Source organism: Delphinapterus leucas, chromosome 7, assembly GCF_059928025.1.
Source record: "Delphinapterus leucas isolate spDelLeu-1000000601 "Yukka" chromosome 7, BTC_Dleu_Yukka2, whole genome shotgun sequence".
Taxonomy (NCBI): domain Eukaryota; kingdom Metazoa; phylum Chordata; class Mammalia; order Artiodactyla; family Monodontidae; genus Delphinapterus; species Delphinapterus leucas.
The window spans coordinates 3,022,220-3,034,313 of NC_143135.1; the positions used below are offsets into that span (position 1 = coordinate 3,022,220).

The window sequence follows — 12,094 nt, forward strand, 5'->3', positions numbered from 1 at the left end:
CCCAGGGGATTAGATAGAGTTCCCTGTGCTGTACGGGAGGGCCTTGTTCATCCATCCTCTGTACACTAGTTTGCATCTGCTGATCCCAAGCTCCCAATCCTTCCCTCCCCCACCCCCCTCCCCCTCGTCAACCACGAGTCTGTTCTCTATGTCCGTGAGTCTGTTTCTGTTTCACAGATAGGTCCATTTGTGCCATATTTTAGATCCCATGTATAAATGATAACATACAGTACCCGTCTTTCTCTCTCTGACTGACTTCACTTAGTACGATCATCTCTAGGTCCATCCATGTTGCTGCAAATGGCATTATTTCATTCTTTTTTATGGCTGAGTAATATTCCATTGTATATACACCACGTCTTCTTTATCCATTCGTCTGTCGATAGATATTTAGGTTGTTTCTCCAGGCGCCATGTTTACCGTCAACACACCTTAGCCAGAATGAGCCCTCACATTCGTAGCCACCAGAAACCCGGGCACAGGTGAAGCTCCGAGGGGGCCACGTCCTAGTGCTGGAGCCTGACAACCGCCCCCCAACCAGACTCAGTAGCAGCCCCGGCTGGTCCTCTTGTGTCTGCCCACGAGGCAGGGGCAGGGGGAGCGTCCCGGCAGACTCTGAAGCAGCCCAGGGGGTGGGAACCCCATTCCGTCCCCTTTCCAGAAGAGGAGACAAGGCCAGCATAGGCCAGAGCGTGGACCCCCCTCGGGCGTCTCACTCGGGCCGTGGGCACTCCTCTGACTGCCCTGTGTCCCCAGCAGTCGGGGGGGCTGCATTCCCACCCAGAGCTCCAGCTCCCGGGCACACTGTCCACCTCCTCACGTGGCCTTCAGAGTTTGTCAGGCCAGGATGAGACTCCCTGGGGATGGGCTCGTCACTGGGGCCTCAGTGCTGGTTGAAGCAACCGAAGCAGTGACCTTTCTGACCCCGTCACCACCTCTGCAATCTCATGTGGACCCACGGACTGCTCCGTGCGCCTCAGCCCACCTGGCTCGTTCCCCACAGAGGACCCTGCAGCCTCCCATTTCCCAGATGAGAGCACTGAGGCCAGGTCATGTAGCTGGGGCAGGTCATGAGAGCTGTCCTCCTTGAACTCTGTCCTCACCCACGGTGGCCCAGGGAGAGCCGGCACACTGGTGTGTCCTGCCCGGCGTGGTGTTTCTGGTGAGGGTTGAATGCCCCCTTTGGTCCGGCCTTCTGCCTCGTGACCCGGTTCCCCATCCCACCGTGCCCCGTTCATCTGGGCTCACCACACCTGCCTGCGGTGAGTCTGTCCAGCCGTAGTCACTCCTGACGCCACGCCCCCCAGCTCCGGTCGGGGATGTCAAGGAGGCGGCCGGGCTCAGCCCGGAGGGAGGGCTCAGTGGTTCGCGTGGTCCTGGGAGAGGGCCGATTGCTGTGGCCGGGGAAAGCAGGCCAGGCGTCCGGGCTGCAGCCGTGAGGGCGTGGGGAGAGCGGGCCCGTGGCAACCCTGGTCTCCTGGCCCCTTCTCGGTGCCAGCGCCCGGAGGCCCACATCGGCGCTGGAGCCCATCCGCGCTTCCCCCCTGGAGTCTCATTCTCACACCCGAGAGCCCATCCTTTCTCTGGTCTAGATTCTCGCTCTGAGTCACCCCAAGGGAGAAGTCCCAGGTGCTGCCGAGCGCCATAAAGCTAAATTAAAGGGTTCCCCCGAGGCCTCAAATTCCACTTCACGCCGTTAGCTGGAATTATGACTATAATTTTGAAGAGAGTGTGCCCCCTCCTCCAGTACAAAATCTAATAAGATACCAAAGGCAGGGTGGCCAGGGACTTGCAAAAGCTGCAAGCGAAATATTGCTGTGCAGAGAGGACGGCAGCTGGCGTGTTGCAGGGACCCCATCTGATCGTCCCTGATGTCCTGTGGGGTGTGTGTGTGTGTGTGTGCACACTTGTGTGTCCATGTGTCTTTGTGTCCATGTGTGCATTTGTGTGTGTGTGCGTGGACTTGTGTGCCTGTGTGCACTTGCATGTCCATGTGTGCACGTGTGTCCATGCATGTGTGTGTGTGTGCCTGTGTGCTCAGGATCTGCTCACTCAGCAGCTATGCGCTGACAGGAGCCCCTTGAGTTGCTGGGGTCCTGCCCCCGAGACTCCCGTCTCATAAAAGGGACCTGCCAGGCACCCTGGTTCCCCGGGGTTGCCAGGATAATGGCATTTGAGCCACATGCAGGCTCTCTGCTTTCACACCTGTGCTCAGGTGTGGGCACGGCCGTACACGCAGCCCCAGTGATGGGGTACCTGCGCTCAGGGTACCACAGCACAGCCCCTGGGCCTTATGGGGGCCCAAGGAGGCAGCTGAACCCTCCATCCCATCTCTGTCTTCACAGCTCAGAGCCCAGCCCTTGCCTGGGACAGACGGGGACCCTTGCAGGGAGGCCACGGCTCCCAGCCTCGGGGTTGCCCAGGTGCCCCCAGAGCACTTTCTGGTTATCACAGAACCCAGAGGTGGGTTGGGATACTCCCCGGTCACGGAGGGGAGAGCCCCAGCCCCACGCGGACCCCTCTGTCTGCGGATCCTGTCTCAGTGGGTAGCTGCCAACCCGCCAGTTGCATCCAGCTCTGCCTCCTACCTGCTGTGTGACTTGGGGCAAGTCACTCAACCATTCTGTGCCTCCGTTTTCTCATATGTAAAAGGGGACCTACTGGGTTTGGGCCGAGGATGCTGCTGAAGGGAGCACCCGCCACGTGCTGAGACACGTGTAAGTTCCACAGACATGTTGGCTGCCTTGGTTTCCTCATTGTAAAAGGCGTCTTGACCGACCCTCTGACCGCTGCAGAGGAGGTCATCCTGGTGAGGGCTGCGGCTTGGGCAAAGTAAGGGGCAGGGGAAGTGGAGGGCGTCAGGCCAGCCTGAGGGAGTCCCAGCATCCTGAGCATCTGGCAGGGGTTCCCTCTGGCTGCCCACCCCACCTCACCCCCCCCTTCCTCTCTCACTGCCCACGGGGAATTCTGACCACTCAGCGCCCCTCCCTCGGGCAGAGCCCGTAAACGCCCACCTGAGGCCCCAGAAGCCTCAGCCGGGAGTGTGATGGGCACCTCCACGTGGCCAGAACCGGCCTCGGGCCAAACCCTCAGGTGTAGGCTTGACGAGATGGGGCCGAGGCCCCCCCAGCTGCCCAAGCCCCACACACCCATCCCTGGGCTTCTGCCAGCCCTGGCCGAGCGGCTTCCTCCCGGGCCTGGGCTCTGCGCTGTGGGCCAGGGCAGCTTCCCACGTGGAGCCAGCCCTCGATAGCCAGCCAACCTGAGTGCAAATTAGAAGAAGGAAGAGGGTTCAGAATGGACGGGAACCCGTCTGCCTGCAGCCCGTCCCGGTGCCCTGCCTCACCTGGAGGCTCTGCATGCGCCTGCCTGCGTCGCCCTCTAGTGGCGCCCACTGGCATGGCTGGTCCACGTTGCTAAGAACCGGCCTGAGAAGGGGTTTCGCTGGGTGGCCCCATCACCCACCACCGGAGTGTGGAGAGGAGTGCGGGTCCTCCTAGGATCCCTCCCAGCTGCCCTGTTCTCACCAGGTTGGGAACAGCTCTTGACGTATTCCCGCAAAGCTCGCCAGCTAGTCCTGAGGGCTGCCCTGGCCTCACCGGCACCAGGGGGCGTGCCGGCCACCCTCCCATCAAAGGAGCGGTTCCAGGGTGCGTTGGGCTCGGCAGAGAGAAAAGCCTGCTGCGTTCAGGCAGGGAGGCTGGCTGGCTGTGTCCTGCGCGCCCACCTCCCCCATGGGCAGGGGCTGAGCGGGAAGGGCTCCCAAAGTCTGTCTCTCAACCACGTTGCTTTCGTTTCCCTGAACTCGGCTCTATGGGCGGAGCGGGGGTCCCCGAAGGGTCTGGGTCAGTGGGAATCCACCCCGCCCTGCACATCCCTTCAGGGGGATATGCCCCCATCTGGGCAGACTCGGGGGGTGACAGGGCGCTGTGGGACCCCCCTGGCTCGCGCCTGTCCACCTCTGCGCACGCCCGTCCCGCCTCTTGGGGACACAGGGACCAGGATGCCAGAGCTGTGCTCCCCAGCGGCACAGGGACCTGGTTTCCTCGGTGAGAGCTGCTGTGCTGCTCCCCCCCACGTGCCCGTCCTGACCCAGAAGGCGGGAGGGCGTCAGCAGACAGCGCAGGGGTGGAGTCGGGCTGTCCCCCGCCACCCTGCCCGCTGCCCGAGCCCGGGTGCTAAAGGCATGTCACCCAGACGTCAGGAGTAGGGGGTCCGTGAGGAGCTGGCCACCTGGCGGGTAGGCGGGGCCAGGTGAAGGGGGCGCCCCGGGGCAGCAGGTGCATCCGGCCTGCTGAGGAATCGGGTCCGGGCACCACACGGGCTGCGTTTGCCTGTCACTTTCTGTCCTTCCGCACCGGGGACATTCAGTGTTTGCTCTCTCAGCTGGTGGCATAAACCTGTGAACAACCGGCCTGTGATGGGCGCTCGCCGTGCAGAGGCGGACACCCGAGAAATGAGGGCGGGAAGCGTGTCAGCCCCGGGGTTGATGTAGTCGATGACAGGGAGCCCCTAACAGGCTGCCTCCCCCAGAGGCAGAGCTCACACAAGTCAGGGCTCAGACCTCCCTGGGGGGGAGGAGGGGGGCTCCGGAGGTGGAGAAGCGGGCCAGCCAGGCATCGGGGAGAGGCAAGGGGTCCTGTGTGACCGGAGCAGAGCGTGGGAAGGTACAGGGAAGGACGCACCTTCCAGACTCTTCCCCATCCCTCGGGGGCTCTAGGTGCCCACGCCCTGCCGCCTGGAGCCTTTTGTTTGCAAACAGGCAGAATCCCAACGCCGGTGGCCTGGGGCCGTCCTGGAGTGTGTCGGGGCAGCTGGACAGTGTGGGTGCTCCGAGGCGGGCACACTTCTGAGATCACGGGGGGTCCCACTTCTCTGGAGTCCACAAAAGCCCCCGCTGCACCCTGGCCACCCCAGCAGGACGGGACGTCTAATGATTGCCCATCCCCGAAGCACCTCCTCAGGACCTGGCGGGGAGGCTGTGGGGCGTGTGGGGTGCTGGCACCAGAGCCACGAAAGCCGGAAACGCAACCCAGAAGCCCGGGAGGGGGCCACGGTGCAGGGGGAGGTGTGCGGGCTGAGAGCTCTGGCATTTCTTCCCGGCCCGAAGGCAGAGGAGGAAACAACGCTGATGGTACAGGGGGTGACGTGGAGTCTGAGCTTCCATGCTTAAGACACAGCTGTCAGCGGGGTCAGGGCTTGGGTTCTCTGTGTTGGAAACGCCACCCCCTCCCAGAGCCGCCGGCAGGTAACCCTCCAGCAGCCTCCTTCCACCCACGTGAGCCTGGAACCTGGATGACACCCCGATTTCTAGCAGGTCCCCAGCTCCGGGAGATTCTGCTTCTTCATATCTGTGATTCTGCCACCACTCTGCACACAGGGCTCCCCGTCTCCAGCGCAGCTAGGGTGACCCAGTGCCCCTCCAATCATGCCCCTGGTCTCTGTGGCATCACGTTTCCCCAAACGTCCCAGCAGAGCCTTTCGCGCAGCCCACGCCCTCTCCCCGTCACCCCAGCCTCTGTGCTGACCCATCAGACACACAGAGAAGCATCTTGTCAACTTGTACTTCTCCCCCATGAGGCTCAAGTCTGTCTCAAGTCCATGGGTGTCTGCAGATCCACTAAATACTTGCCCGGTGAAGGAGTGGATGGATGTGTAAGTGGCTGACGAAGGAACGAACGGAGAAAGTTCCATGTGCAGGCAGGTCCCTGTTCATCCAGGAGAGCTGGGAAATGCCCAGGTCACCCCACGGCCGACCAGTTTTCTGATATTGACAAGTCAGTGATGTAGCCCTCATACCAAAACAACGCCGCTGGAATCGCTCCTGGCTGTTCTTGGATGGAACACAAGGAGAGTGTGGACCGTTTGGGGTGGGGGAAACTTCAGACCCATCCTCACTGTGCAGGCAGGACGGGCCCAGCCTGGCCTCCAAGAGGGGACGGCACTGCCAACCTGGAGCCATTGGGGGGCCGTGGCCCCTGCTGCCGTCGAGGGCTGCCACGGGCGAGCAGGGCCCAGCAGAGGGTGCATTTCATAAAACGGGGCAAAGGGAGGTCATGGTCACCTGGTTCGTCACCGCACAGAGCAGGGAGCCTGCAGGGAACCCTGAGCTGGGATCAGGGAGCCAGGATGTGAGGTCAGCTCTGTATCTCTGCGCCTAGGTCACTATTTACGGAGCCTCCATTTTTCCACTCGTGAAATGGCACTTTGCAAGGCTCAAATTAACCTGGATTGAGAAGATGCTTCAGCGTTTGTGTGGACCACACATCACTGCTGATACCTAGGACCGTAGATGCACTCTGGTCTTCAAGGACCAATTTCTTCCTGTTCTTAGACAAAGCCTTTCCGGGCTTGGACAGATGAGTTCGGGAGCTGACTGTCTGCAGAGTGGCTCAAGGAACAGGACTCCCAGACTGGAGCTGTGTTCGCTTTGACTTCTCTGCCCCGTGACACACTCTGGCACCGGCTGAAACCAGCTGGCTGACACGCGCATCTTGTCACCCACTTTCCAGTTTAAGTGGAGAGTGAAGCAGACGTGTTGAGTGTTCACACACCTGTGCAGAGTGGCTCCTGCTGGCTCACCCTCAGGTCTCTCCAGACCATCCCCTCTTACCACACGGGGAAACCGAGGCTTCCAGTGGTTAACTGACTTATCCAGAATCTGGTGCTAAGTGATCAGCTGGGCTTCCGGCAGGGTTCTTCTGAAATTTGGATGAATGAGTGAATGCATAATGTTTGTATAAGTGGTAAGATGGATGGATGGATGGATGGTCGGATGCAGGATGGATGGATGGGTGTATGGATGGACAGGTGAGTCGATGGATGATTGGTTGGATGGGTGGTTGGATGGATGATGGATGGATGGAGGATGGATGGATGGATGGATGGATAAGTGAGTGGATGGGTGGATAGATGGATGGATGGTTGGATGCAGGATGGATGCATGGGTGTATGGATGGACAGGTGAGTTGATGGATGATTGGATGGATGGATGGTTGGATGGATGATGGATGGATGGAGGATGGATGGATGGGTGTATGGATGGACAGGTGAGTTGATGGATGATTGGATGGATGGATGGTTGGATGATGGATGGATGGAGGATGGATGGATGGATGGATGGATGGATAAGTGAGTGGATGGGTGGATAGATGGATGGATGGTCGGATGCAGGATGGATGCATGGGTGTATGGATGGACAGGTGAGTCGATGGATGATTGGATGGATGGATGGTTGGATGGATGATGGATGGATGGAGGATGGATGGATGGGTGTATGGATGGACAGGTGAGTCGATGGATGATTTGTTGGATGGGTGGGTGGGTGGATGATGGATGGATGGAGGATGGATGGATGGATGGATGGATAAGTGAGTGGATGGGTGGATAGATGGATGGATGGTCAGATGCAGGATGGATGCATGGGTGTATGGATGGATAGGTGAGTTGATGGATGATTGGATGGATGGATGATGGATGGATGGAGGATGGATGCATGGGTGTATGGATGGACAGGTGAGTCGATGGATGGCTGGGTGGGTGGGTAGGTGGAGAGATGGGCAGCTGGATGGGTTTCTCCTGAGGATCAAGTTTTCAGGTTGGACGCAGTCTCCTTGCTGATTGTCGTTGATTACACACAGTGGGGTTCCTTGGGCGCCTCATGTGGTCCCCAGGCTCTGGGCACAGCAGCAGCTCCTGTAGCTGACCAGCAGCTGGGAGGCAGGTCTGGCAGCCCCGCTGAGCTGCTACCCTCTGCCCTGCCCCAGCCATCATCAGCATGGCCCATCTTTATCTTTTCTCTGGACTTTGACCCGCCCCCTCCCCTGCGGGAGAAGCCCACCTGCCTTAACCCTGCTGCCCTCAGAGTCATCTCGCCTTCTGGTGCTTGGGGACCAACTCATGGGCCTACCTGCCCTTCCGCTCATCGCCCCTGGCGTCTGCTGCAGCCACACCTCCCATCCAGGGGTGTCCGTGTGGCCCGTTTGTGACCTCCTTGGTAGGACAACCTGCAGTCTCTTACTGGGGTTTAACGCATCAGGCACTTCTGAGCACCCACTACTGCACCCACAACCGGGGATGGGGGCATGGAGATGGTGTAGATATAGCCCTGTGTTGCATGGCTCCCAGGCCAGCCTGGGTGATGGTCAGATGCAGAGGTGATAGCTGCCATCAAAGCTTCAGTGACAGAGCCGGCGGGGGGCAGAGAGGGGGAGCTTCGTCTGTTTTCCCTCACTGATCCTCCTAGCAGCCCCGTGTGGTGGGCCCCACCCGGCCATCGCTCAGTGCAGATATGGCAGGTGCATCAGGGGAGATCCAAGCACTGTTTGTGGAGGTCTGGGGAGAGGAGGCCTTCTGAGCCCGGTGTGGGGTGCCCCCCTGGAGCGCCTGCCCTCTGCTGACCCTAAGCCTCTTCTGAACCCTTGAGTCCAGGTGGAGTGGCCCCGAGGGACACTTCCCTATTGCCAAGGGACCGAGTGCCCTTGGTTACCAGGGCTCACTGTCCCCTGGCCTGGGAGCCGGAGAGGAGACCCCTGATGATGTCCAGCCCCTTGTGGCAAAGGCGCCGTCTCCCCCACCCCACCCCGAGCTCCGAGTGAGGCTGAGTTGAGGCACATTGAATGGTTGGATCTTCTTCCTGATGCAGAAGGTGGGCGGGACGTCCTCGCAGGCGGGAGCTCTGGGGGCTGCTCTACTTTTCCCAGGTCTTTTCCACCACAGGCAGGTGGCCCAGATAGTCCTTCCTCTCTGTGCGTCAGCTGCCTTGCCAGCTGTCACCTCTGGACCAGAGGCGGTCACACAACCTGGCTCGTGCAGGCGTCGCAGTTCTGGGCTCCCGGGGTGTTTGGGGATCAGTGATATCCATCCAGAGGGAGCTTCTGGCGCTCAGGGTGGATTTTCCCATCTGTGCATGCCGATCTGTAGCTGGCTGGGTGGGGAGAAGGAAGTGGGGAGGGGCAGGAAGGCCGCCGGGCGGGGCTGCCTGGTGGTACCAGAGTTGACAGGGGCACCTGTTTCCCAGGATGCTCTGACCTCTGTCTGTGGCTTCAACTTGGTCAGGGAAGGCTGGGGTCGAGGAGGCCGGAGAGGGGGCATCCCTGGGGACAGGAGAGCTTGTCCACTCTCTGTGTCTCTGAGCCCAGGCGAGCACCTGGGAAAGGTCACATGCCCGCCCTCTGCTCCGTGTGGTTTAGGGAGAGCTCTGGGCTTTGGGGTCGGGCAGGCAGCTCTGATGGTCGATCCTTCTCACCTGACTAGCATAAATTAGGGTGTAAACTGAGCATCTCCCGTGTGTAGACATGGGTTCCTGCGGCCAGCTCATCACCATGAGTGAAAAAGTAAAAAGCATGGCAAAATACAGCACAGTCACGCTTCCGTGGATTCTTACAGGCGTAAAGCAGACCATACGTATCTATCAGGGGTGCCGACGTGGGTAAAGCACGACACAAAAGGAACATGGGGGGTTCGCGTTAAATCCCGAAAGTGAACGGTCACAGCATATTCTAGAATATTCCCTGCAAGCCTGTTTCACACCTAAAGGTAAGAACTTCTTCCTTGCAGGAATCTCAAGCTCCCTGTGTGGGATCCCAGGCCACGGCATCTGTAGTTTGAAAGGAGAACCATAGTTGGGGACCCTACCCTTCACGGCCATGAATTTGTGACATGAGTGGCCCCCCTCCCGAGACTCAGATGTGGCTCCCTGACTCGGGAACCTTCCCCAAGTATTATTAATATTCCTCTTCCCCGTGGCGGGTTGTCCTCTTGGGAGACACCAGCCGGCCGTGAATGCTTTTCTTTCTGACCAGGAGGCTCTGGAGCATCGCCCCTGAATCCCTGCCCAGGTTCATCCACGTGCCTGGGTTTTTTCTAAAGACCCCACCATGGGAGGAGAGCTCAGTATGACTCCTCCAGATTATGAGTGATAAGAACATGCTCTCAGGCTTCCCTGGTGGCACAGTGGTTGAGAGTCCACCTGCCGATGCAGGGGACACGGGTTCGTGCTCCGGTCCAGGAAGGTCCCACATGCCGCGGAGCGGCTGGGCCCGTGAGCCATGGCCGCTGAGCCTGCGTGTCCGGAGGCTGTGCTCCGCAACGGGAGAGGCCACAGCAGTGAGAGGCCCGCGTACTGCAGAAAAAAAAAAAAAAAAAAAAAAAAGAACGTGCTCTCTGCTCTCCAGAAGGAGTCACCCGGGTCACCCATCAACCGTCACAATGACATGGGGGGGATGTCGTCACGGAAAACCACTTTGCACGTTTCTCTGGGAACATGTGCTTCTCTCTCTCTCTGTCTCTCTCTGTGTCTCTCTGTCTCTCTTATATCTCACCGTTGGGCCCCGTTAAGTTAGATGTCCACGCTCACTGTCAGGCAGGGAAGTTGGCCTAGAAACGCACGCTCTTTGTGATATAGTCACATAAAACAGGAAAGAATTTAAGTCCCACTTGTGAAATGTCACCAGGGCAGCTGGGCGTGGGCTGCCTGCACCGCGATAATGAAGGCTTTCGCCAGTAGGTTCTGGGTGTTTCCTCACATGGTGTGGTTGGCGCTCACAGTGAGACTCTGATAACATGGCAGAGACCCAGGGCCTCCCTTGATTGCTGCCTCCACTGGAGTTTTTCTTAAATTGAAACATGCACATAAAATTTACCATCTTACCCATTTCTACGTGTGCAGTCCAGTGGCATTAAGTACATTCGTGTTGTCGCGCGACCATCCCCACCATCCATCTCCATCTTCCCCATCTCCCTAAACTGACGCTCTGTCCCCATTAAAGGCAAACTCCCCCTCCCCCTCTGCCAGCCCCTGGCCCCCACCATCCTGCTTATGAATTTCAGTACACCAGGCACCTGCCCTGAGTGGAATCACTCATTATCTGTCCTTCTGTGACTGTCTTTTCCTTTATTTAGCATAACGTCCTCAAATTTCATTCATGTTGTCACCTGTGCCAGAATTTCCTCCCTCTTTAAGGCTGAATAATATACCATTGTGTGGATGGACCACATTTGGGGTATCCGTTCATCCATCAGTGGAGACTTGGGTCGTTGCCATCTTTTGAGAATAATGCTGCTATGCACGTGGGTGTGCAAATACCTGTTTGAGGCCATGCTTTCACTTCTTGGGGTACCTGCCCAGAAGTAGAACTGCCAGAATTACCTGAGTCTTTTAAGCACTAATGCTGCCCCCCGGGGCCTTTTCGCATCTCCGGGCACGTCTAGAATCAGGAGCTCCGATGTGACTGCTCGGGGCTCAGCGTTTGTTATGAACAGATGGGCCAAGGGTCTGGAGTGTACCCTGCTCTGTCTCTCAGGCCGTGACCCTCCCTCTCTGTCTCTGTCCCCCTCTCACCTGCAGTCCGGCTTTCCTGCCAGGCGCCAGCAAGGATGCGCTCTCGGCCTTCGAGTACCCGGGGCCCAAGCGGAAGCTGTACAGCGCGGTGCCCGGGAGGCTCTTCATTGTCGTCAAGCCATACCAGCCCCAGGTCGATGGTGAGATCCCCCTTCACCGTGGCGACAGGGTCAAAGGTCAGTGTCCATTCTGCTTCCAGGGCGGGGTCAGGCTGGGGCCCCTCAGCCTCAGTTTATCCCCGTTGGGGTGTCGGCGTCCAGGGCATTGCTTCTGCGGGGCCCCCGTGGAAAATACAGAGCCCTGGGGGGGCAGAACGGGGACCACAGTGATGCTCATGGCCGCGGTGACTCTAATGTCCATTGGGAAGGGTAGCACGTGACTGTCTGGGACGGGAGTCCACTGCAGAGAAAAGCAGGGGAGGGGCAGGCGAGGGCGGCGACGGGCAGCTCTTTTGCATCTGGAAAACCTCCCAGGGCCTCAGGAGGAGGTGGGAGGTGGTGCTGGGATGCGGCCAAGCACAGGTCGGACTCAGACGCGTCTCGGGGCTCAGGGAGGGGCATCCAGGTGGATGGTTCAGCCTGGGGGCCTGTGACATTCCAAGGAAGGAGATCCGCCGGGTTATAGGGAAGGATGCCCAAAGCAGAATCCTGGGAAATGTGGGTGAAAAGCCTTGAGGGCCGCCATGCATGCCAGGAGTTAGACCAGGGGCAGTACCAGCGATGGGAGCCAGCGACGGTTTCTGAGCAGGAAGAT

The 12,094-nt window shown here is 59.1% G+C and overlaps 1 protein-coding gene across 1 annotated transcript in view; it reads left to right on the forward strand.

Annotated features, from left to right (window-relative positions):
* The window catches only part of LOC111183624 (SH3 and multiple ankyrin repeat domains protein 2), a 276,054-nt gene extending 264,334 nt beyond the window's left edge, over positions 1 to 11,720 (forward strand). Inside the window, exons 13-14 of the mRNA XM_089914214.1 lie at positions 11,348 to 11,517; positions 11,602 to 11,720. Of these exons, the coding sequence (XP_089770340.1) occupies positions 11,348 to 11,517; positions 11,602 to 11,720 (289 nt within the window). The remainder of the gene's footprint in view (positions 1 to 11,347; positions 11,518 to 11,601) is intronic.
* The last annotated feature ends 374 nt before the right edge of the window (positions 11,721 to 12,094 follow it).